The 26997-nt window shown below is 43.2% G+C and overlaps 1 protein-coding gene across 1 annotated transcript in view; it reads right to left on the reverse strand.

Annotated features, from left to right (window-relative positions):
* EIF4A3 (eukaryotic translation initiation factor 4A3) overlaps nucleotides 1-26997 on the reverse strand; it is a 119695-nt gene that overhangs the window by 16804 nt on the left and 75894 nt on the right. Inside the window, exons 9-11 of the mRNA XM_029594489.1 lie at nucleotides 21035-21150; nucleotides 17218-17325; nucleotides 960-1087 (exon numbers count right to left, since the gene is read on the reverse strand). Coding sequence (XP_029450349.1) covers nucleotides 960-1087; nucleotides 17218-17325; nucleotides 21035-21150 — 352 coding nt within the window. The remainder of the gene's footprint in view (nucleotides 1-959; nucleotides 1088-17217; nucleotides 17326-21034; nucleotides 21151-26997) is intronic.

Here is a 26997-nt window from a genome sequence, read left to right on the forward strand (position 1 = left end):
AACTAGTAAACCAGCTAAAACTTACTAGTGAACGAGAAAGGCTGAAGATCTGCAGTCTCTGCATTTTGCCCAGAGATGCTGGACATTGGAAAGTTTGGAAGATTGACAACAACTTTTGGAGTGAGTTAAAATAGCCTACATTTGGAGTCTGTCTATCAAGCATGGCTGAAGCCATAGATACAGTCATTGCTGTAGTCACTGATTGGTTGGTCAGAAATAACTCCAAAAGAACAACTGTTTCTATATAGAATAGAACAACTGTTTCTATATAGAATAGCCATGCTAATAAGTGATTCTTAGTTGGCTGGGGCTATTCTGGCACAAAACCATATATGACAAAGAGAACTTGGTTATTCTGGTACAAAACCATATTTGAGGAAAAGAGCTTCAATTTGTGACCAATCAGAAAAGAACATTTGTCCTGGATTTCACTTGGGAAAGTATAAAACAGGGTACAACATTATCATCGCTTTGGAGACAAGCAGAGAGACGCATGCCCAGAAGCAAGATAACATCCTTTATCACAGTGTACACTCCCCACTGTGACTATCAATAGCCTGGCCAGCTACAACTGACATCGTAAGTATTTGATACAATATTAATCAAGTATAGAAATCTGGGGATACTCTGCATTTATTTCATTATCTCTGAAAAGATTCCTAGAGAAAGAGATAATAGGATAAGGAAGTATATACTTCATTGTATATTCTAAGTGTATATTAAAGAAACATTAAAAAGGATATAGCAAATCAAATTTTACCAATTTGCTTATTAAAAATTATTATTAAATTGGTGTCTGTGAATTACTCCTTATCAAACTAAAACAGTGACACTAAGTATGGTTAAAGTCAGTATATGGAGCTCAAGTGACAGGTTCACATGATAATTTTATGCATTGTGATGTTTTAGGTGACCAGAAAATGAAAATACCAGAAAGACTTTGTTGGGGCAGTACTTACCATTCATGGGCATTTCATCAATCTGTGTGGAATAGTACTGCTCAATATCTCGGAGGATACGGATGTCATCATTCTTTACAAAGTTGATGGCAACACCTTTCCGGCCATAACGACCTGATCTGCCAATTCTGTTAACAAGGAAATACCACAAAATGTGTATGTGCAGTGATGCCAGACTCATCCAGACAATTCCATTTACACACAATGCTACATTTCTGCTAGGAACCTGGTTATCACAGCAACATAACTCCAGTCCTGGAGTGCCACAAAACGGTCTGGTTTTCAGAGTATCTACAATGAATATGCATGAATATTTGCAAACAAAATAGGCAGTGCATATAAATATATCGCATACATATTCATTGAGGGGTAGATTTTAAAAGAAGCGCGATCAGCCTACTTTTGCTTGCGCATCAGACTCAAGCAAAAGTACGCTGGATTTTAGTAGATACGCGCGGAGCCGCGCGTATCCACTAAAATCCTGGATCGGCGCGCGCAAGGCTATCGATTTTGTATAGCCTGCGCGCGCCGAGCCGCGCTGCCTCCCCCCGTTCCCTCCAAGGCCGCTCCGAAATCGGAGCGGCCTCGGAGGGAACTTTCCTTTGCCCTCCCCTCACCTTACCCTCCCTTCCCCTACCTAACCCACCCACCCGGCCCTGTCTACACCCCCCCCTTACCGTTGTCGGGGGATTTACGCCTCCCGGAGGGAGACGTAAATCCCCGCGCGCCAGCGGGCCTGCTGCGCGCCGGGCCGCGACCTGGGGGCGGGTACGGAGGGCGCGGCCACGCCCCCGGGCCATAGCCACGCCCCATACCCGCCCCCAAAACGCGGCCGACACGCCCCCGAAAAGCCGCGTCGACCGGGCCCGCCCCCCGACACGCCCCCGACACGCCCCCTTCGAAAACCCCGGGACGTACGCGAGTCCCGGGGTCTGCGCGCGCCGGTAGGCCTATGTAAAATAGGCTTACCGGCGCGCAGGGCCCTGCTCGCCTAAATCCGCCCGGTTTTGGGCGGATTTAGGCGAGCAGGGCGCTGAAAATCCGCCCCTGTGGATATACTTGAAAAACAGACCTGTTTGTAGTACTCCAGGACCAGAGTTGCCTGCCCTGGATAATCAGAAGTGATGCTACACAGACATCAAGTGATTACACATAGATTAGCCAAATATGACTAGAACTGCAAAATCATTAGGATTGTAACAGTAACAGGCAGGTTAACATCTCTAGCTTCCTACAAACGCCATAAATCTTTCAAGGAAAAAGAAAATTATTTCTTACCTGCTAATTTTCGTTCCTGTAGTACCAAGGATCAGTCCAGACAGTGGGTTATCTCCCCCTTCCAGCAGATGGAGTCAATTAGAACTTTGAAGGATGCTTCCTTATAAGGTAGTGCACCCTCTACTAATCCTCAGTATGGAGTATATCAAAGCAAAGAGGAAAATCAGGATGGATCAAGAACAATAGAATTAAGTAACAAATAACAGTGTGCAAAAGGCACAAAACAGTACCAAACAACAAACTTGCAGAATGAACCATTAACCAGCCAAAGGAAAAAAAGGCACTGAAGAACAATTTGAGCAGAGAGGCAATCCCAAACCCAATTAAACAGTCAGGGAGGGCATCTGGACTGATCCTTGGTACTACAGGAACAAAAATTAGCAGGTAAGGAATAATTTTCTTTTCCCTGTACATACCAGGATCAGTCCAGACAGTGGGATGTACCAAAGCTTCTCTACATAGGGTGGGCCCCGGAAAGCCCTGCTTAAATGACCCTAGAGCCAAAGGAGCCAAAAGTAGGTGACTGTATGTGTAGACGATAATGACGAGGAAAGGTATGTAACGATTTCCAAGTTGCCGCTCGACAAATCTCCTGGAACGAGACCGATTGCATCTCCGCCCAGGAAGCAGCCTGAGCTCGAAGAGAATGGGCCTTGACACTTGCAGGAGGTTGTCGACCCGCTCCAATGTAGGCCACCAAGATTGCCTCCTTCAGCCAGCGAGCAATGGTAGTTTTCGACACCTTGGCCCCCTTCCTCGGACCATGTCAGAGAACAAAAAGATGGTCCGACAAGCGATAATCATTAGTGACTTCCAGATAGAAAATGAGGATACGCTTGACATCTAGCTTGTGTAGATCCGCAGATGCGTCCGCTGAGAAGGATGGAAGCTCTACCTTCTGATTCAAGTGGAGCTCGGAAACCACCTTGGGCAGAAAAGCAGGCACAGTGTTCAAGGAAACTCCCGAATCCGTAAAAGGAAGGTAGGGCTCTCTGCACACGAGTGCTTGAAGCTCCGCGATTCTGCGGGCAGAACAGATAGCTACCAGGAAAACCGTCTTGAGAGTGATATCCTTGAGAGTCACGGAACGCATGGGTTCAAAGGGTTGACCGACCAAGATTCAGAGAACGAGACTGAGACTCCACGAAAGATAAAGAGCGTGGACCGGGGGTTTCACGTGCTTCACCCCCCTGAGGAATCGGATGATATCCGGGTGAGAGGAGAGGGAAGTTCCCTCTCGTTGATGACTTGCACCACCGACTTGCACCCCGGAGAGAGGAAATAACCTAGGGCAAAAACTTGCACTCTCAGCGAGTTGTAGGCCAGACCCTTGTCCAGTCCCTGTTGAAGAAAAGATAGGATCTGAGCCACTGAGGCGGTCCGTGGCGACACAGGTATGGAGGCACACCAGTTCTCAAAAACTTTCCATACCCTGATATAGGAGATGGAGATAGACGTCTCTAGCCTTGAAGAGAGTCTAGATAACGGCCTCTGGGTATCCACGCCGTCTCAGCCAGTGCCTCTCAAAAGCCAGGCCGCAAGACAGAAGCGATCGGCCTGGGTGAAAGATACCGGACCCTGATGCAGCAAGCGTGGAAGGTGACCCAGACGAAGAGGTCGGTCCACTGCGAGGTTGATCAAGTCTGCAAACCACGGACGACGGGGCCATTCCGGTGCCACCAGCATTACCATACTCTGGTGGGACTATTCTCCGGAGCACCTTGCCTACCAGAGGCCAAGGGGGAAACAGAGGAGAACGTGACAGGGCCAGGGGAAGACTAAGGCATCCACTCCCTCTGCGCAGTACTCTCTTCTGCGACTGAAGAACCGAGCTGCCTTGGCATTCCGGGAGGTTGCCATTAGATCCAGATAGCGGGTCCCCCATCTGTGGAACAGGAGATTCACCGCCTCCTCTGAGAGTTCCCACTCTCCGGGATTCTAGATGTTGACGACTGAGAAAGTCGGCTTGAACGTTGTCTACGCCTGCGATGTGGGAAGCTGCTAGGCGGGAGAGATGAGTCTCCGCCCATGCCATCAACCTGTCTGACTCCCGAGAGACATGCCGGCTCCTCGTGCCCCCTTGGCGATTGATGTAGGCCACAGTGGTCGCATTGTCTGAGAGTATTCGGACTGCGCGATGATGGACGAGAGGTAGGAAGCGTTTCAATGCCAGACGCACTGCTCTGGTCTCCAAGCGATTGATCGGCCTAGTTGCTTGGGACGGCGTCCACTTCCCTTGCGCAGAACTCATCTGACACACATCTCCCCAGCCAGAGAGACTGGCGTCCGTCGTGACGATTACCCATTTTGGGATGTCCAAAGGAACACACTGGAGAAGATGAGACAGGTTGAACCACCACGAGAGACTGTCCTTGGCTCCCTACGGGAGAGGAAGGATGGCTTGGAAGTCCCGAGACACCGGCTTCTAGCAGGAGAGCAAGGCACGCTGTAAGGGACGCATATGTGCAAATGCCCAGGGGACCAGATCGATGGTGGAAGCCATGGATACCAGGACATGGAGGTAATCCCACGCCGTTGAATCGCTGTATCTGAGCTATGAATGTATGAGTCCTGTCCAGGGGCAGAGACACCTTGCCCAGCGCTGTGTCAAAATGCGCCCCCAGGAAGCCCAGAGACTGAGATGGAGAAAGGCTGCTCTTGGCGAAGTTGACCACCCAACCGAGGGAGTGAAGAAGCGTCAACACCTTGTCGACCGCCCAGTGGCACTGGGCTGTTGACTTTGCCCAAATGAGCCAGTCGTCTAGGTATGGGTGCACCAAGACTCCCTCCCTCCGGAGAGTGGCAGCTACTATCATCACCTTCGTGAAGGTTCGAGGAGCGGTCGCAAGACCAAAGGGTAGAGCCTGGAACTGAAAATGCTGTCCCAGAATCTTGAATCTCAGAAAACGCTGGTGCGCTTGGAGGATGGGAATGCGTAGATAAGCTTCCATTAGATCCAGGGAGGCCAAACATTCTCCGGAGTGTACCGCCACTATCACGGAGTGCAAGGTTTCCATCCGAAAGTGGGGAATCTTGAGGGCCCTGTTGACCATCTTGAGATACAAGATAGGGCGGAAGGAACCTTCCTTCTTGGGGACTACGAAGTATACCGAATAATGTCCCCGGCCTACTTCCAGGGGGGGGACTGGACGAATCGCTCCGAGAGCCAGAAGCCTGTCGAGTGTCTGCTGGACTATGAGTTGTTTCTGGACTGGGTCACATGGAGAGAAGAGGAACCTGTCTCTTAGCGGCCGAGCAAATTCTAACGCGTAGCCATGTCTTAGAATATCCAGGACCCACTGATCTGACGTGATATTGACCCACTCCTCGTAGAGAGACATCCCCCTATCCTGGGGATCGGGGAGTGGGCCGGCATAGCTTCATTGTGAAGATTTGGAGGACGTCCCCTGGGCCGGACCAGAGCAGGGCTGTCTTCGGGCACGAAAGGACTGAGTCCAGGATTGAGATCGAGAGGACGGCTGACAAGGAGCTGCACTCTTTGCCTGGCGGAAACGACGTTGATTCCTGAATCGGCTTCTAGTAAAATTAAAAGACCTAGAAGAACGAGGGCGATCCTCTGGCAATTTGTGTACCTTATTCTCTCCGAGGGACTTGATAATCTGGTCCAGATCCTCCCCAAATAGTAGCTTGCCCTTGAAGGGTAGGGATTCCAGCTGCAACTTGGAAGAAGAATCCACCGACCAGTTGCGAAGCCAGAGGAGGCGTCTAGCCGAGACTGCAGAAACCATAGATCTGGCCAATACTCTCAGAATGTCATATAGAGCGTCTGCTCCATATGCTATGATGGCCTCCAGGTGGTCTGCCTGAAGTGCTTCCTCAGGAGGCAACTCCTGGGAGCTGAACAGCTGTTGAAGCCAGCGGAGGCCTGCACGCTAAGCGAAGGAACTACAAATGGCCGCCCGGACCCCCAGGGCGGACACCTAGAAAACTCTCTTAAGATAAACTTCCAGCTTTCGATCTTGAAGATCTCACAAGGCTGAACCACCCATTACTGGAATGGTAGTTCTTTTCGTCACCGCTGAGACTGCAGAATCTACTTTGGGAACCTTAAGAAGCTCCAGGAAATCATCTGGGAGAGGATATAGCTTATCCATGGCTCTGCCGACCTTGAGGGAGGTCTCCGGAGAATCCCATTCCCTGGATAACAGTTGAAGGAATGTGGGATGGGAAGGAAAGGACCTACACCAGCCAGAAGGGGGTCCCCTTTCTTCGCTGGTGGATTAGGCTCAGGGGGCCTCAATGTCTAATTCCTGTAGGATATGTGGAATGAGGGGGTCCAGCTCATCCCTCTGGAAGATCCGCAGGACTCTAGGATCATCCCCTTCCAATTGAGCTGTAGTTGAAGGTTCATCCGGATCCTGCTGAGGAACAGACCCCCCCCCCCCCCCCCCCCCACAGAGGGATGTACCAAACGGACCCTCGGAGCACTTGAGGTGGTCAGAGGTACCCTTGGTCCTGGGACCGCTGGCCCTTGGGCACTCCCCACGGTCTGGGCATTTCCCAAGACCTCAGTGGAATCAGCCATTCTGGGTACCTTGGGAGGAGGAGGAGGTCTCGCCAAAAATTCCTGGTGCTGGCCCATTCTGGCCAGGTAAGCATTGTGAAGCAGGAGAACAAAATCCATGGAAAACGGAGGTGGCCCCGATGGAGGAAGAGTGGGAAGATCCCCTGACGGAGGAAAAGGCTCCAGAGGTGGAACGGGTGTCAAAACCGGCGGCTGAGATGAAAAAGGAGCGTCCTGCTCTTCTCCTGTTAGCGCAGGAGCAGCAGAGCCTGGAGACAAAATGGCCGCCGTTCCCGCAGTCAGCGGGATCGGGGCCGGTCCCTGAGTGTTGAGGCTCGCCAGAAGATGAGAACCAGATCGGCCCGTCGGTTGAGAGGGTCCCTCCCCACCAGGGAGGCAAGCTGTGCAAATCCCCTCGCAGGAGAGCCTCGACTCGGGCTCTCCACAAGCACAGCACCTGGACGAATGGGGCATGGGGAACCCCGATGGAGCCGCGAGGGAACCAGCTATTCTTACAGCGAGAAACAGGCAAGGTTTAAAGCTGCAGGAAGCGGGAAAAATCTCCGCTTCAGCCTGTTCTTCCTCACGCTCACCAGGTTCGTGGCTATAAGAAATGGGTAATAGCCTCCGCTTCAGTCCTGCTCTCTCTCTATCCCTCAGTGACCCACAGATAGAGGCACAGAGGAATAACACCTCTCTGTGCCGGCTGCCCCGAGGAAAATGGCGTCTCAGGGGCAGCGGGTCGGACAGCAGCCACAGGGGGAGAGGTCGGCACCACCGACTTGCACCCCGGAGAGAGGAAATAACCTGTCAAAAGGAAATAAAAACAAACTTACCCCAACAACAGAGTTGGGAGGGGTGGGGAGAGCTGCAAATAGTACTGCCTGCAAGCAATAGAATGCTCCCACTAAAACAGGAGCGGAGGTCATAGGAGAGCTCTTCAAATAATTCCCTCAGAAATTCAAAATTAAAAAAAAAAATTTTTTTAATTAGACTCGATCCATCCAAAAGAAAGGAAAGCTGAGGAGAATAGAGAAAATTCCTAAAATAGCTTTCTAGTCATCTCAGTGGGGAACGAAAGCCACCACTGTCATCTGCTGGAGTCAAGAGAATACTGAGGATTAGTAGAGGGTGCACTACCTTATAAAGGAAGCATCCTTCAAAGTTCCAATTGACTCCATCTGCTGGAAGGGGGAGATAACCCACTGTCTGGACTGATCCTGGTACGTATAGGGAACAGTAAAATTTAAATGTATCTATTAATTTCCTTTCCATGAGTCCTGAAAGACCAGTCTAGACAAATGGGTTACACTCTTGCACCAGCAGGTGGAGGCAAAAACACAACTTCCTTTTCTGAAGTTATCTGATGCCAGTAGCCTCTTGCCCTAGCTACTCCCTTTATTGATTCTACTTTGTCTCCTTCTATACAAGTCTGCACAAATTAACTGTGAACAATGCCACAAATCATGTCTGGAAAAATTATAAAAACCAACTTTATTTATAGATTCACTTTTTAAAACATTTTTTTGATATTATAATTTAGTTTGTTTTATAATTTTTTTGTTTTTTGAGAGACAGAAACCTCAGCACTGGTAAAACAGGTTAATTAACCAAGTTTGTTTGAAAACCAGTAATTTCAATCACGGGTTTCTATTTGTCTCTCTATTTTAGAAATTTTATTTAAAAAACATTTTTTTAATTCCTGTTGCAGTGTGTCATAAAGAACTACCACATTATATTGCTTTTAATGGTAGAGAACATCTGATTTTCATTGCTGAGAAGGCAATGAGTTTTCACTGGTGCGGCAAAAATCAACCGCTAACCGACTGCCTATGGAATTTCTCAGCAGCAAAAAAATTTTTTTAAGCCGCTGACCCACACACTGCTTATAATGATTTTGTCCAGAAACAATCTGTTGGTTTGAAGCCCATCATTACTTGTTTTATCAAAAGGACAAGACTATATTTCAAAATCTTTGTCCTGAGAATGATTGCACTTATCTTGTAGACTCGTGGCCGTTTTCTTATTATGCCTGAAACGAGTCTGTGCCAAAAGTCCCCGCCAACGTTAACGTTTCGCTTAACGCTTCCTCAGGGCGAGTTCTGTAAAATGCAAAAATATTGAATCAATATTTTATCAGCGTGTTTTTACGCTATCTTTGCAAAATATCATACTCACGGAACTGTCTGTGAACAAACGCTTACGGGCTTCTTACTGCCGATTAACACGGCTATACACAATTTATAGTACTCTCAAGTTTTAAAATGTGACCAATGGAATTCGACGTTTTCAACGTGCTATACGTGTTAACGTGACTAGGTTTTCAGTTCTATAACAGCTTGACAGCTTCTGCGTATAGTGCGTTCTGACGTCATGATTTAAAGGGAAGATCACTTATTATCTAATGAGGGTATTCCATTCTATTTTGCTGTTTAATCCTGTAGGTTCCTCTGAACCTAACTTGAAGATCCATTCTTGTTCTCTTTTATATAGTATTTTTTCTCTATTTCCTCCTCTTGCATCTGCAATAATATGATCGATTGCAAACCAGCGAAGATCCTGAATGCCATGATTTTTAAGTAAACAATGCTCCACTATTGGTGCTGTTATTCTTTTGTTTCTCAAACAGCTTTTATGCTCACTTATACGAATATTTAAATTTCTGCTTGTTTGTCCAACATAAATCTTCTTGCATGGACACAAAATTATGTAGATAATAAAGTTTGTCTGACAAGTTGTAAAATGATGTAACTTATAAATATATCCGGTCAAGGCACATTTATATTCCTTCAATTCCAAGGTCTGGCTGCAAATTTTGCAATGTCCACATTTAAAATGACCTTTCAAAACAGTACCTTCCAATGTTGTGGGACTGACAGATTTGTCTTTCAATGTAGAGGGACACAAAATTTCTTTTAAGTTTCTTCCTCTTGAGAAAGCGGCTCTGAATTCGAGATTTTCTAATCCAGGAATTAATTGAATAAGGTGCCAATGCTTCCGCATATTTTGAATGATATTCTTGGACATCGGTGAGTATTTGGTTACACACGTTATCATATTGATATCTTCCTCTTTAACAGTTGGAGTTAATAGGGCTTCTCTGTCATAAAACAAAGCTCTTTTAAATCCTGTAGAAATACTTTTTTTTGGATACCCTCTTGTCTTCAAATTTTTACATAATTGTGTTGCTTGAGTCTTATAAATAGCTGTTTCTGAACAATTTCGCCTGTACCTCAAAAACTGTGAGAACGGTAAGCTGGTTTTTAAAGGTACGGGATGTGCGCTTTGATAGTGTAGCATCGTATTTCTATCAGTGCTTTTTTTATAAACACTTGTCACCAGAGAGCCACTTTGAGTCTTTTCTAACTGAACATCCAAAAAAGATATTTTATTGTAATGATAAGTTAAAGTGAACTGGATTTTGTCATCACAGGTATTCAACCATTTGAAAAAAGATTTTAGCTCTGTTTCGTTTCCGCTCCATAAGATGAAAATATCATCGATATATCTTTTGTATAAATGGATTTTTGTAAAAAATGGCGAATGTTGAATCCAATCTTGTTCAAATTCGGCCATAAAAAGATTGGCCAGCGAGGGAGCCATGGTGGCTCCCATCGCGGTTCCTGAGATTTGTTCATAATATTTGTGTTGAAACATAAAAAAATTTTTGGTTAGCGCAATTGTGGCAAGCGTTACAAGAAACTCACTGGGAATCCTGTGTGGCCGATTCCTTTTGTCCAGATAGATTTTAATAATTCTTAAGGCTTCATCTTGTGGTATTGACGTGTAAAGCGATTTAATGTCTAGAGTGACCAGCCATTTGTCAGCAATCTCTTCTTTAACTTCTTCAAGAATTTTAAGAAAATGGCTGGTATCTTTAATATATGATTGAATTGAAGGAACTAAGTCCTTAAGAAAACAGTCGACAAATCTGGACAAAGGCTCCAATAAGGAGTCGTTCGAGGAAATAATCGGTCGTCCAGGAGGGTTCTCCAATGTTTTATGTACTTTTGGGAGGGCATATATTGTGGGAACTTTCGGATGTTTTGGATTTAGGAAATTATACTCTTTCATTGTTAGAAACTCAACTTCTTTAGCATGCTCTGTATGTTTCTTAATCATTTTTTGTAATTCTTCAGTTGGATTCTTAGTTAACTTACGATAAGTGGTGGGATCTTCAATCTGTCGGTAGATCTCTTTGATATAGTCTTCCTTATTCATAATGACAATCGAACCGCCTTTGTCAGCCGGTTTTATGATATGAGTAGAATTATTAGACAACTTTCTAAGAATGGAACGAGAATGGTGATTCAAATTGTCTATATATTTTTCATTTTTATCTTCCAATATTTTGATTTCTTTAAGAACTAGTTTGTGAAAGGAATCTGAGGATTGATAGGACACGGTGGAACCCACGATGACGGATTGCTGATGATACTTGCATCTTTTGTGCTGAAATCTGTTTGAAAATGGTTCTTTAATATTAATTTCCTGATGAAACGTTGCAAATCTATTCTGAACTGAAAAGGGTTATGTCTTTCTGTGGGCACAAATGAAAGACCCAAACTGAGGATTTTAGTTTCATCTTGAGTAAGTGAATTATCAGATAAATTAATTATCACTTCCTCTTCCCTCTGGCTGGTCTCCTGGATCTCGTCCAAACATTCGTGGTAGGATTTTTCTGATCTTTCCATCCTGGTTTTCCTTTTTTTGAATTTTTGTTGCTGTTTCCTAAAAAATTGAGGTTTTCAGCAGAGCTCCCCATGTCCTCTTCTTCCGATGAGCTACTGGATGAGGTGTTAAAAGCCACTTTCTTTTTCTTATCTTTGGGCTGCATCCAGTTATAAATGCTCCCCTGTTTATAATCTTGTTCATCTCTGATGAGTTTAGAAAGCTTGTATTCTTGCAATTGCAATTCCCTTCGGCAACAACTAGATGAAAAATTAGTAACAGCAAAAGCCGAAATGGAAGCAGAATCTTTTGATGTGAATTTGTCGGAATTACAAAAAAATATGGACAAATTTTAAAAAGATTTGCAAGAATACAAGCTTTCTAAACTCATCAGAGATGAACAAGATTATAAACAGGGGAGCATTTATAACTGGATGCAGCCCAAAGATAAGAAAAAGAAAGTGGCTTTTAACACCTCATCCAGTAGCTCATCGGAAGAAGAGGACATGAAGAGCTCTGCTGAAAACCTCAATTTTTTAGGAAACAGCAACAAAAATTCAAAAAAAGGAAAACCGGGATGGAAAGATCAGAAAAATCCTACCACGAATGTTTGGACGAGATCCAGGGGACCAGCCAGAGGGAAGAGGAAGTGATAATTAATTTATCTGATAATTCACTTACTCAAGATGAAACTAAAATCCTCAGTTTGGGTCTTTCATTTGTGCCCACAGAAAGACATAACCCTTTTCAGTTCAGAATAGATTTGCAACGTTTCATCAGGAAATTAATATTAAAGAACCATTTTCAAACAGATTTCAGCACAAAAGATGCAAGTATCATCAGCAATCCGTCATCGTGGGTTCCACCGTGTCCTATCAATCCTCAGATTCCTTTCACAAACTAGTTCTTAAAGAAATCAAAATATTGGAAGATAAAAATGAAAAATATATAGACAATTTGAATCCCCATTCTCGTTCCATTCTTAGAAAGTTGTCTAATAATTCTACTCATATCATAAAACCGGCTGACAAAGGCAGTTCGATTGTCATTATGAATAAGGAAGACTATATCAAAGAGATCTACCGACAGATTGAAGATCCCACCACTTATCGTAAGTTAACTAAGAATCCAACTGAAGAATTACAAAAAATGATTAAGAAACATACAGAGCATGCTAAAGAAGTTGGGTTTCTAACAATGAAAGAGTATAATTTCCTAAATCCAAAACATCCGAAAGTTCCCACAATATATGCCCTCCCAAAAGTACATAAAACATTGGAGAACCCTCCTGGACGACCGATTATTTCCTCGAACGACTCCTTATTGGAGCCTTTGTCCAGATTTGTCGACTGTTTTCTGAAGGACTTAGTTCCTTCAATTCAATCATATATTAAAGATACCAGCCATTTTCTTAAAATACTTGAAGAAGTTAAAGAAGAGATTGCTGACAAATGGCTGGTCACTCTAGACATTAAATCGCTTTACACGTCAATACCACAAGATGAAGCCTTAAGAATTATTAAAATCTATCTGGACAAAAGGAATCGGCCACACAGGATTCCCAGTGAGTTTCTTGTAACGCTTGCCACAAATTGCGCTAACCAAAAATTTTTTTATGTTTCAACACAAATATTATGAACAAATCTCAGGAACCGCGATGGGAGCCACCATGGCTCCCTCGCTGGCCAATCTTTTTATGGCCGAATTCGAACAAGATTGGATTCAACATTCGCCATTTTTACAAAAATCCATTTATACAAAAGATATATCGATGATATTTTCATCTTATGGAGCGGAAACGAAACAGAGCTAAAATCTTTTTTCAAATGGTTGAATACCTGTGATGACAAAATCCAGTTCACTTTAACTTATCATTACAATAAAATATCTTTTTTGGATGTTCAGTTAGAAAAGACTCAAAGTGGCTCTCTGGTGACAAGTGTTTATAAAAAAAGCACTGATAGAAATACGATGCTACACTATCAAAGCGCACATCCCGTACCTTTAAAAACCAGCTTTACCGTTCTCACAGTTTTTGAGGTACAGGCGAAATTGTTCAGAAACAGCTATTTATAAGACTCAAGCAACACAATTATGTAAAGATTTGAAGACAAGAGGGTATCCAAAAAAAGTATTTCTACAGGATTTAAAAGAGCTTTGTTTTATGACAGAGAAGCCCTATTAACTCCAACTGTTAAAGAGGAAGATATCAATATGATAACGTGTGTAACCAAATACTCACCGATGTCCAAGAATATCATTCAAAATATGCGGAAGCATTGGCACCTTATTCAATTAATTCCTGGATTAGAAAATCTCGAATTCAGAGCCGCTTTCTCAAGAGGAAGAAACTTAAAAGAAATTTTGTGTCCCTCTACATTGAAAGACAAATCTGTCAGTCCCACAACATTGGAAGGTACTGTTTTGAAAGGTCATTTTAAATGTGGACATTGCAAAATTTGCAGCCAGACCTTGGAATTGAAGGAATATAAATGTGCCTTGACCGGATATATTTATAAGTTACATCATTTACAACTTGTCAGACAAACTTTATTATCTACATAATTTTGTGTCCATGCAGAAGATTTATGTTGGACCAACAAGCAGAAATTTAATATTCGTATAAGTGAGCATAAAAGCTGTTTGAGAAACAAAAGAATAACAGCACCAATAGTGGAGCATTGTTTACTTAAAAATCATGGCATTCAGGATCTTCGCTGGTTTGCAATCGATCATATTATTGCAGATGCAAGAGGAGGAAATAGAGAAAAAATACTATATAAAAGAGAACAAGAATGGATCTTCAAGTTAGGTTCAGAGGAACCTACAGGATTAAACAGCAAAATAGAATGGAATACCCTCATTAGATAATAAGTGATCTTCCCTTTAAATCATGACGTCAGAACGCACTATACGCAGAAGCTGTCAAGCTGTTATAGAACTGAAAACCTAGTCACGTTAACACGTATAGCACGTTGAAAACGTCGAATTCCATTGGTCACATTTTAAAACTTGAGAGTACTATAAATTGTGTATAGCCGTGTTAATCGGCAGTAAGAAGCCCGTAAGCGTTTGTTCACAGACAGTTCTGTGAGTATGATATTTTGCAAAGATAGCGTAAAAACACGCTGATAAAATATTGATTCAATATTTTTGCATTTTACAGAACTCGCCCTGAGGAAGCGTTAAGCGAAACGTTAACGTTGGCGGGGACTTTTGGCACAGACTCGTTTCAGGCATAATAAGAAAACGGCCACGAGTCTACAAGATAAGTGCAATCATTCTCAGGACAAAGATTTTGAAATATAGTCTTGTCCTTTGATTAAAACAAGTAATGATGGGCTTCAAACCAACAGATTGTTTCTGGACAAAATCATTATAAGCAGTGTGTGGGTCAGCGGCTTAAAAAAATTTTTTTGCTGCTGAGAAATTCCATAGGCAGTCGGTTAGCGGTTGATTTTTGCCGCACCAGTGAAAACTCATTGCCTTCTCAGCAATGAAAATCAGATGTTCTCTACCATTAAAAGCAATATAATGTGGTAGTTCTTTATGACACACTGCAACAGGAATTAAAAAAATGTTTTTTAAATAAAATTTCTAAAATAGAGAGACAAATAGAAACCCGTGATTGAAATTACTGGTTTTCAAACAAACTTGGTTAATTAACCTGTTTTACCAGTGCTGAGGTTTCTGTCTCTCAAAAAAACAAAAAAATTATAAAACAAACTAAATTATAATATCAAAAAAATGTTTTAAAAAGTGAATCTATAAATAAAGTTGGTTTTTATAATTTTTCCAGACATGATTTGTGGCATTGTTCACAGTTAGTTAATTTGTGCAGATTCGAATTGGAAACTAGCTGGCCCCTATTTTTGTTGTCCTTCTATACAAGGACAAGTAGATAAGAGAGAGGAAAATAAATCATTTTATGTACTTATTCCATGAACAGGTTCTTCTGTTCCTCTCCTGGGATCCCCCTCACCCTATAGGAGCTAAATTAACTGTGTGTATTCTTCCCCCATTTTTTTTTTAAGATTAGCAGAGGAGAGAGTGAAAGTCTGGTCCTAACAGACCAGTCCAGACAACTGGGACATGCCCCAGATAAGATGAGGCTTCAATAGACCCTAGTATTCACCTACCAAATTCTGAGACCTCTCTTGCATGTAAATCCAATTTATAATGCTTTACAAATGAGCGTAATGAAAACCATGCTGCTGACATATCTTTTGGGAAAACCAATTTATATTCCGTTTACAAGGAGGTTTGGGCTCTCATTAAATGAGCATTTAGCTTGGGTGGCACTTTTCTGCCTGCTCCAATGTAAGGTGCCATGATCAGTTCCTTGATCCATCTCATAATAGATGCTTTGGGTGCCACATGAACCCTCCTCTGACCCCCAAATAGTACAAATATTCTGTCAGACATCTTGAAGTCATTCATGAACTTAAGGTATCTTAACAAAGCCCTCCTGAAATCCAACTGGTGAAGGTTGCTCTTTGATCCCACACTCTGCCTTTCTAAGGGCGGATAAAGATATCTGATAGTTCATATGGAATTCTGACACTACTCTGGGAAGAAAGGAAGGAACTGGGTGAATTGTGACCTCAATTTCATGAACCATCAAGTATGGATGTCGGCATGCCAGTGATTGGATTTCAGACTTCCTTCTGACCAAGGAGACTGCAACCAAGAAAACCGTCTTCAGTGTCAAATTTTTAATTGATGCTTTCGTTAGGCCCTCAGTACTAAGTGTTGGATAAGGGGGTACACATGTTTTACCACCTTAAGGAAACATGTTACATCAAGATGAGAATTTACTGAGCTTCTTTTACCTGGCCCCAAAAAAACATCGATGCTGCTCTCTGCACCTTCAGCAAGTTTAATGCAAGCTTTGGCCGTCACCACCGCGCTAGTCTTCCTGCACTTGCTGCCTTTCAGCTGCTTCAGCAGCAAAGTCCATGCCGGGAACCAGCTACCGGATTAAGGCACACCTCTGAGGGATCTCGGAAATCGCCTCAGGAATTCTCAACTGGGGGAGGGACCTTTAGGTATCACTGCAGGAGAGCGGGACTCTAGCTTTCTCCAATTTAAAGGTAAATCTTCTTCTAATTAGTACTGCTATCCAGCTAAACCACCAATGCTGGTGTAGGGATAGCACATCCACATCTGCTAGGAGACGGAGAGATACTGAATGGCTGAGGTCACTGCAGAAGTATATCTAAGGTGACATCAGCTTTGAAACCTGACTCCATCTCCATCTGCTAGCGGGGGAGCACATAACCCATTGGTCCTGAGTCCATCTGGCTACACTCTAGGAAAGTATGCATTTTGCAAAGTGACAACTGAAATCCAGTCAGAGTAACATTCTAAACCTTCCACAATATACTATAAGGTCCATTTTTTTAAATGCTAGCCAGTTACCCTTATTTGGCTAAAATGGCCAATATATTTGGAAGTGCTGGTGCACTGCTGAATATACCTATCTTAAAATTAGCCGAATAAGTTTAGTCAGCTAACTTTAGGACTGCTCTTCGGCTGGCCTAAAGTTATCCGGTTAATGCTGAAAATAGGTATTAATCCAGTTCACTTAGATAGATAACCGGCTCCACCCTGGAGCATCCCTGCCCCTAGGCTAGCCAGATAGTTATCCTGCTATCTCGGGTCTGGTTAACATAGTGACTTTATTTAAATCCTGTTATTTGTCCAGCTAAATCAAAACTTAGCCAGTCAAATGGTGCTGAATATCATCCTCAGTAATAATGTTAAATATAAATGAAAATATACCTGTGAATATACAGTTCTCTGTTGTTGGGCAAGTCATAGTTTATGATCAGGGATACCTGAGGGACATCCAAACCTCTAGCCCAAACATCTGTAGAAATGAGCACTCGACTGTGAAAAGAACGCAAAGTTATTTCCCTCCAGTTACACTGCATTACATCATTCACATTTATTTATTTAAACATTTTATATACCATCGTTCCATGTATAGATCATAACAGTTTACAAAGTGACATTCATAGTTATAACTCAAACAATGATTGGTTACAGGGGTGGTATTCATAGACCGGCATTAATATCTATAATCAAGTGAAATTATCTAGTACATAGTTGGCTCAGTGTGCTGCGGCAGTCAAAAAAAGCAAACAAAATGTTAGGAATTATTAGGAAGGGAATGGTGAATAAAACGGAAAATGTAATAATGCCTCTGTATCGCTCCATGGCGAGATCGCACCTTGAATTCTGTGTACAATTCTGGTCGAAAAATCTCAAAAAAGATATAGTTGTGATAGAGAAGGTACAGAGAAGGGTGACCAAAATGATTAAGGGGATGAATCAGCTCCCCTATGAGGAAAGATTAAAGAGGTTAGGGCTGTTCAGCTTGGAGAAGAGATGGCTGAGGGGGATATAATAGAGGTGTTTAAAATCATGAGAGGTCTAGAACGGGTAAATGTGAATCTGTTATTTACTCTTTCGGATAATAGAAGGACTAGGGGGCACTCCATGAAGTTAGCATGTAGCACATTTAAAACTAATCGGAGAAAATTCTTTCACTCAATGCACAATTAAGCTCTAGAATTTGTTGCCAGAGGATGTGGTTAGTGCAGTTAGTGTAGCTGTGTTTAAAAAAGGATTGGATAAGTTCTTAGAGGAGAAGTCCATTACCTGCTATTAATCAAACTGACTTAGACAATAGCCACTACTATTACTAGCATCAGTAGCATGGGATATACTTAGTTTTTGGGTACTTGTAGTCTGAATTGGCCACTGTTGGAAACAGGATGCTGGGCTTGATGGACCCTTGGTCTGACCCAGTATGGCAATTTCTTATGTTCTTACAATTGATCTAGTACTTAAGGCAATAAGTATGGAAAATTAAAATGAAATGAGTTTTCAATTCTTAGATACAGGGTTGTTTTGAGAATCTTATGTTCTCTCGTTTAGTTTATTTTACACATTAACAAACATGGGCTGCGGAAACCCAAAGAGAACTGGGTGTAGGCATAGACCATTGATTCAATGAGGAACCATTCAAGTCCCTGCCAATCCTTCAACAAGACTAATGGATTTTGTGGGAGCTAATGAGCAAGACGGCTTTATCTATTCTCATCTGAACATATTCAGTTTGGTTTCCTTTTTATGCTCTGGTTTACACAGTAACATAGTAATTATGGCAGAAAAAGACCAAAATGGCCCATCTAGTCTGCCCAGCAAGCTTCCCAAGATAGTAACTGTTACTCCGTGCCGGTTAAGCTTTTTTATTTATTCTCATCTTCTAGCCTTTTAGGGATCCACAGTGTTTATCCCATGCCCCTTTGAAATTCACGTGGGTCCTTGAGATGTACCCTCTTCTGAGGCAAAACACATTTGAACTGGTGACTGAAGTGGCTCTTTGGGTCCCTTGGGGTTCTGGCTGTTTTTTCCCTTATTTTGCTGTTTGTGAATTTTTAGTTTGTTGCAGATTTTAAATGGCAAGCTCACTAGCATAAATTTTCTATAAGTCACTGGTTTTGTGTAGCAGTTCAGGGGTACATTCTGTGGCAGTTTTTAAATCTATTGCTTCAATGTGTATATATGGCACATATACATAAAGTTACTTGGCATAAATTTTGAATTGTAAATTTTTCAACTAAATTTCTAATTTAAAAAAAATATATATATTCCTAACTTTATGGATGTCTTCTTGTTTTCTCTTTTTCATTTTTTTTTTTTTTAAATAATGCCTTTTACCCTCCTCAGTATAACTCTCTTCTCCTTCAGATCTGCTTTCTTCTTTCCCATCCATTTTATCTCCCCATTAATTCAATCTCCTTGCTCTCCTTTCCCACTCACCCGCCCATGCTCTCCTACCTCTTCTCTCTTCAGGCCACATTCCCCGTTCTTATGATATGCCAGTACCACGCGTCTGCATTTTCTCTGCAAGACGCACAGTGCTGGCAGTAACTCAGAAGTAAAACCTGCACTGCGTCTCTTAAATGGGAAACAGTGAGCCTTATGTCTTCTTGCTGAGCTGACTGCTGGGTGAGTGGTGGTAGCAGCAAACATTTCTAGTGATTCTACAGTCGTAGCATCACAGGAAACTGGGGCCCTGCTTACAGAAAATGTTTAAACTTTTTTGAATGCTCTGGGGCAACTATCTGACAGAATGGCATTTTGTGCATTTGCAGAAAACTCTGGATAGGACTGGTTTCTTCCCCCCCCCCCAAATATGACCCAAAGATCTATTAGTGTGAAACATAAGTATGATGAACCTTCATTCATTCTGATTTTCATACATTAGTTTATACATTTGATTTGACGGTTTTTAGACTAATTCAACTTTTGCTAGATTCTCTCTCAGATGATTACATATCCTCATGATCTTTCTAAATTTCATTCCAGTCTGCTTTTGTGGCATTCACAGTTCTAATACCATAGTAACATAGTCTGTTGCGGTTAATGGGGACCAAAAGTCCTTCGTTTTCAACTGCCTTTTTGCCATCTTTCAACCGGTGATCCAGGAAAAGGCAAACATACTAGAGATGTGAATCGGAACTGAAATCCGACCCGATTCTGGTTCCGATTCACATCTCTAAAACATACCACTGTTCATCACAGCCAAGTTTAGTTCAGTAGAAGAAAATGCCTTCATCAGCTCCTGTAACAAAAGCAGCTCATCGCACCCATTGATTTGTGTCTTCCAAAAAGTCACCCAGCTTCCTCTCGACCCTCTGTTCCAGCTGTGGTCTAACCAGGACCATTTACTATGATCAGACAACATTCTAATCCCTAGGGCCAGTGCAAGGGTGTCCAGCCACCCTAGGCGGTGATACCTATCTTCTAGCCAATGTTTGACTAAACCCAGCTGGAGTCCCCAATCACTATTGTGTTCATTTTGGCCAACAGCCTTACATGCAGTACTCTCTCTCACTTGTTTATAACAATGTAAACAAATTTCTTGATAATGGAACTCAACAGGCTGGCAGACAGGCTCAACTGCTCCAGAATGTATTGCCAATTCTCTAACCTCCGAAGTGCTTCACCATTCTTCCTTAATAGCCTCTAGTATCTCTCTCAGAATGGAACCTAAGTTTCTAGTTAATGAACACTGATTTCAAACCTTTTAAGTAAACAGGCACCACATCAGATTTAAATCAGTGCTCTGGCAACTTAACTAACTGAGGGAGTTAAATATAATGGTCTTCCAAGGGCTCAGTTAGTTAACAAATTCTTAGACGAATGCTACGTGTACCTGCAGCTTTATTAACGTTGATACAATTAAGCCTTCTTCCTCATCCTTTGAAACAAGTCATAGAAAACACTACAAAACAGCTGAGAAATGGAGTCACAAGTGATCATGTATTACCAGTCTCATACCTACTCTGTTGTTTTGAACTGCATACAGTAAACAGTAGACAGCTGGGGAGAGTGAGCTTTGTAACAACAAATTGTGCACCTCGCTCCCCAAGATATTAGGGTACTCTCACAAGACCCAATCTTGAATGCAGTAAAATATACAATGAAAGGTATGAAGTGAACTATCCAGTGTGTCAGTTATGCTTCCCACGACTCCTCTGGGACAGCATGTCACGCAGCACAGAGGACATTCAGTAATACTTGCCTTGCTCCAGATCGGAATTCTTTCATGATGGATTCCCTCTCCTTCTGTGGCATGTCACCATGCATTGATGAAACTGTGAAATTGGCTTCTCTCATTTTTTCCGTTAGCCAGTCAACCTATGGACATTTGTACAAAGTAATTACAAAGTAATATCATGTACAAGCCAAAGGGCAACTTCCACCTCTAGAGTTTTTAATATTGCATTTTAGTGTGAAAATGGAAAGTTCCTATAGGCTCTGCATATTAGAATATTGCCACTTCTCTGCTTTTACCTTCTACTGTAGTACAATAAAAAAAATTGGAATTGGCTCAAAAAGGAAAGTCAGTCTAAGTTATGGTAGACTGGTAACAAGCCCGCTTACCTTCAAGACAGCCATCATTATTATCTGTTCACAAACTTGAACCATGATGACATTTCCACAAGCAACCACATTGCTAACTGAAGAGCAGGTGGAGCTGATTAGGCTTTATATTACCAGATACCTGATTTGTCACCGAAGTTCTGCTTAAGAGGCAAACATTTTAAACCTTTTCAGCAGATCTCTGTGATCAGGGCACTAGCAGGAGTGGCTCCACACTGCCACTAATACAACGATTATGCTGACGTATTTCTGCAACATGCTAAGCACCTGATAGTAGAACACCTCCTCTTCAGCAAGCAGAAGCTCATTGTAGAAACATGAGCACTGTTTATTGAGGAAGAGAACAGATTTTCAAGGTGACAGTTTCCTGCCAGGTGCTCATATATTTACTTTAGCATACATTGATATTGTCACGATTAGTCGGGGGGGGGGTCGCTTATACCTTGTCATGAAGATGCGACTGACAAACATGACAACCCTTCAGAGTTAAACTACCTTAAACATCACTTCTGCGTTTCTGGAAAGTTTTGACTACTGCACTCCTGACTCCTCTTATCAGATACTTCATGAAAACACTCACAAGCACTTCAACAGAACCCAGAAAGGATTAAAAGATGAGAACGAGAAAAATAATTCCGAACACTTTAGTGCCAGAAATACTCTTTTCCTTGTTTTGTCACTGGAATTTGAAATACAATGCCTGAAAACTTTCCCATTTCTACCTTTGGGAGACCCATGGAAAATATAGGAAGGTCGTCCTTTATCAAAGTGGCAAAAATCCTGCTAAAGTTTGATGGTCATGTGATGACCTACTGATTAAAAACAGTCAACGGCAGGGGAGAAAGACCGCTACTTCACGCATATCCAGCATAGCTCTCTGCTTCAACGGCAGGGGGAATGAAGAAAAGTGGATCTATATACAGACAACAATCAACAAGGACAGAATTACATAGTCTGGGTAAACAAATAAGCATGGGTGTAGCTTGCTTATTGCGGCAGTTACTACCCCTAACTAATTAAGCTAGATATTTCACTTAGATGCAGTTCCAACACTGCTCTCTACATTAATGGTGGGGGTGGTAGGGAAATAGAACCAAAAGGTTACTAAGAGCCAAGAGAAACAGATAAGTATGAGAGAAAAAAAAGTGCGAAGCTTGCTGGGCAGACTGGATGGGCCGTTTGGTCTTCTTCTGCCGTCATTTCTATGTTTCTATGTTTAACCCAGGTCCACACTGGCCATAACCGATGCCTGCCACATTGACTGGAATGAGGAAAAAAAATTGTGAACTAATGAAATCATAAGACTTGCCATACTGGGGCAGACCAAGGGTCCATCAAGCCCAATATCCTGTTTCCAATAGTGGCCAATCCAGTTCACAAGTATCTGGCAGGATTCTAAGTGGTAAATAGTTTCCAGGCTGCTTATCCCAGGGGATAAGAAGTGGATTTCTGCAACTCAACCTTAATAATGGTTTATAGAGTTTTCCTCCAGGAACTTGTCCAAACCATTTTTAAATGCAGCTACACTAATAGCTTTCACCACATCATCTGGCAATGAATTCCAGAGCTTAATTATGCATGGACTAAAAACATATCTTCTCTTATTACTAACTTCATTATGTGTCCTCTAGTCTTTGTACTTTTTGAAAGAGTAAACTGATTAACATTTACTCGTTCTATTCCATTCAAAACCTTTATCATATCTCCCCTCAGCCGTCTCTTCTCCAAGCTAAAGAGTCCTAACCTCTTTAGCCTTTCCTCATAGGGGAATTGTTCCAACCCCTTTATCATTTTGCCTGTCCTTCTCTGTACCTTTTCTATCTTTTTTTGAGATGTGGTGACCAGAACTGCACACAATACTCAAGATGAAGTTGCACCATGGAGTGATACAGAGGTATTATGATATTCTCTGTTTTATTCTTCTTTCCTTTCCTAATAATCCCTAGTATTCTATTTGCTTTATTGGCTGCTATTGCACACTGAGCAGATGTCAACATATTATCAATGATGACGCCTAGATTCTTTTCCTGAATGGTGACTCCTAATGTGGAAACGTACATTGTGTAGCTATAATTTGGGTTATTCTTTCCTAAGCACATCACTTTGCAATTGTCCACATTAAATTTAATTTGCCATTAGCATGCTCAGCCTCCCAGTTTTGCAAGGTGCTCTTGCAATTTCTCAGGATCCTCCTGTGATTTAACAACTTTGCATAATTATGTGTCATTGGCAAATTTGATCACTTTATTTGTTGTTCCCATTTCCAGGTCATTTATAAATATATTAAAAAGCAGTGGTCCCAGAATAGATCCCTGGGGAATTCCCCTATTCACATTTCTCCATTGGGAAAATAGGTTCTTACCTGCTAATTTTCGTTCCTGAAGTACTACGGATCAATCCAGACAGCAGATGGAGGCAGAGAACAAAACTTTGAGGCACTGCTACATAACAGAGAGTGACACCTGCAGTCCCTCAGTACTGACCTGTACCCAAGCCAAGATGTCTACCTTAACAACCCCCAATAAACTTGGGGCGAATAGAGACTTAAAGGTTGAAGCCCCCTGAAAACTAGGCCCTCTTAACCAAACAGAACGCATATCTCAAACTAGGTACACTTCTTATTACTCTGAATATATCATATATCAGCTCACCAACATCCAGAAGCAAGGAAGTCTTTCAAAAGATGGGGACGGGTCTCTGGACTGATCCGAGGTACTTCAGGAACAAAAATTAGCATGTAAGAACCAATTTTCCTTTCTTGTTCATACCCTGGATCAGTCCAGACAAGTGGGATGTATCAAAGCCCCTCTATTTTGGGTGGGAACTCGAAAGACCCATGCGCATTCACCTTCCCCAAAAGATGCCTCCCCTAGCGCTCTGACATCCAAGAGGTAATGTTTGGTAAAGGTGTGAAGAGAAGACCACATCGCCGCACGACAAATCTCCTGCGAGAAAGCAGTTGACACTCCATCCACGAGGTCGCCAGCGCCCTAGTGGAATGCACTCTCAACCCCTCCGGCACTGACCGGCCCTTACAGATGTAAGCTGAAGCTTTTGTCTCTTTCAGCTATCGTACAATAGTGCCCTTGGAAGCCTTTTTCCCTTCTTAGCGCCATTGCACAGAACAAACAGATGATCAGATCTCCGAAAGGCATTTGTCACCTTAAGATATCGTAAAGGAAATCTGCATACATCCAACAAGTGAAGCTCTCTCGCCATAGGAGCATCTGCAGACAAATTCGGAAAGACCAGTAACTCCACCTAGTTAAGGTGAAAGGAGAAATCCACCCTTAGGCAAAAAGGAAGGAATCGTATGTCAAAAAACACCCTCCTCCGAAAAACACAGGAAAGGCTCCCTACATGATAAAGCTTGCAGCTTGGAAATCCTTCTAGCTGAACAAATAGCCATCAGGAAAACAGCCTTCACGGTTAAGTCCTTTAGAGAGGCTCTCCTAACTGGCTCACAGGAAGGACCAGACAGCACCCGAAGAACTAAATTCAGATTCCATGCTGGTCTAATCTTCCGAACTGGAGGACGCAGATGTTTTGCCCCCTTGAGAAAACAAACCACATCTGGATGAGACGCCAACGGTCTTAATTGAATCCTACCTCGAAGGTAACCTAAGGCTGACACTTGAACCCGAAGGGAATTATAGGCCAAAACCTTAATCAAAAAGGCTAGAATCTGTGTAATGTCCATCTTCAAAGGCTTCACCTTGCTCTGTAAACACCAGGATTTAAAGACTCTCCACACTCGGACATGAGGCAAAGACATGGAAGGCCTCCTTGCCTGAAGCAAAGTCACAATCACAGGCTCTGAATAACCTTTCAAGTGGAGCCGTCGCCTCTCAAAAGCCAAGCCGCTAGACAGAAGCCATCCAGTCTGAAAATACGGGTCTCTGCCACAACTCCTCCGAAAGATGAGCCAAGCGAAAGGGACCATCCACCGCTAGACGAAGAAGGTCCACAAACCCCGGCCAGCGCAGCCACTCGGGTGCCACCAGAATCACCCTGCCCGGATGAAGCTCGATGCGTCGCAGCACTTGACCTACGAGAGGCCAAGGCGGAAACATGTACAGCAACAGGTGTGTTGGCCATGGTTGAACGAGAGCGTCGATACCCTCCGATCCGAACTCTCTTCTGTGACTTAAAAACAGATCCATCGTCGCATTTCCTGGAGTCGTCATGAGGTCTACCGCTAGTCTGCCCCACCTGACCTGAATCAAGGCGAAGGCCTCCACCAACTACCACTTCCCCAGTTACAGACACTGTCTGCTGTGGAAGGCTGCCTGCACATTGTCCACTCTGGCCACGTGGGAAGCTGCTATCCTTACTAGATGTTTCTCCATCCAAATAGTTCTTGCTTCTCCAGCGCTACTAGACGACTCTTCGTTCCTCCCTGACGGTTGATATATGACACTGTCATTGCACTGACTGAGAATTCACGTACCGACTTGCCCTGAATGAGAGGGAAAAACACCAGTAAGCCTTCGCGCGTTGCCCTGGTTTCCAGTCAATTGATGGACCAGGTCGCCTCTTCCGACAACCACTGACCCTGGGCTAATTTCCCTTGACAAATCGCACCCCAGCCCGAGAAACTGGCATTCGTGGTCACCAACATCCAGTCGGGAACTTCGAAGTCCATTCATTTCACCAAATTGTGCCGAGAGCCACCACGAGAGACTGGACCTGGCCTCCTCCGGCAATGACAAAAAGTTGAAATTCCTCCGAAAGCAGATTCCACTGGGACAACAGAGCCCTCTGCAGAGGATGCATGTGAGCAAAGGCCCAAGGAACTAATTCCAGCAAAGAAGCCATGGAATCCAGTACCTGTAAATAATCCCAGACCGTGGGAACAGACAGCCACAGCAGCCAAAGCACCTGACTCTGCAGTTTGACTACCCTTTCCAAGCTCAGAAACACCTTCCCATGCCAGGTTTTGAAGCACGTCCCTAGATATTCCAACAACTGGGCCGGCTTCAAATGAATCTTTGCCAGATTCGTCACCCAGCCTAACGAACCCAGGAGTTGCATGACTTGCTGAACTGAGCACCAACACACCATTTCCGATTTCGCCCATACAAGCCAATCATCCAGGTATGGGTGCACCAGAATATGTTCCCTTCCTGAGTGCCACCACTGCCACCACCACCATTACCTTTGTGAATATGTATGGTGCTGTCGCTAGACGAAAAGGCAGGGCCCAAAACTGGAAATGCTCACCCAGGACCACGAACCTCCGGTGCTTGGCCCAAATGTGAATATGGAGATAGGCTTCAGTTAAGTCCAATGACACCAGAAACCCCCCTTTGCACACTGCCGCTATCACCGTACACAATGTCTCCATCCGAAACTATGGCACTGGGCGGGAAGCATTGACCCTCTGCAGACTGAGAATGAGCCAAAAGGTCCTCTCCTTTTTTGGTACCACAAAGTACATGGAGTACTGACCCTGCTCCCTCTTCAGAGGAGGCACTGGAACAATGGCACGTAGGAGCTGTAATCGTTGCAACATCTCCCGCACCGCCTCTTGCTTGCCCCGAGACACAGCGGGACACTACAAAGGTGTCCTTGAGCGAATGAGAAAATTCGAAGGTATAG

The sequence above is a fragment of the Rhinatrema bivittatum genome, chromosome 3 (genome assembly GCF_901001135.1).
Source record: "Rhinatrema bivittatum chromosome 3, aRhiBiv1.1, whole genome shotgun sequence".
Classification (NCBI taxonomy): Eukaryota; Metazoa; Chordata; class Amphibia; order Gymnophiona; family Rhinatrematidae; genus Rhinatrema; species Rhinatrema bivittatum.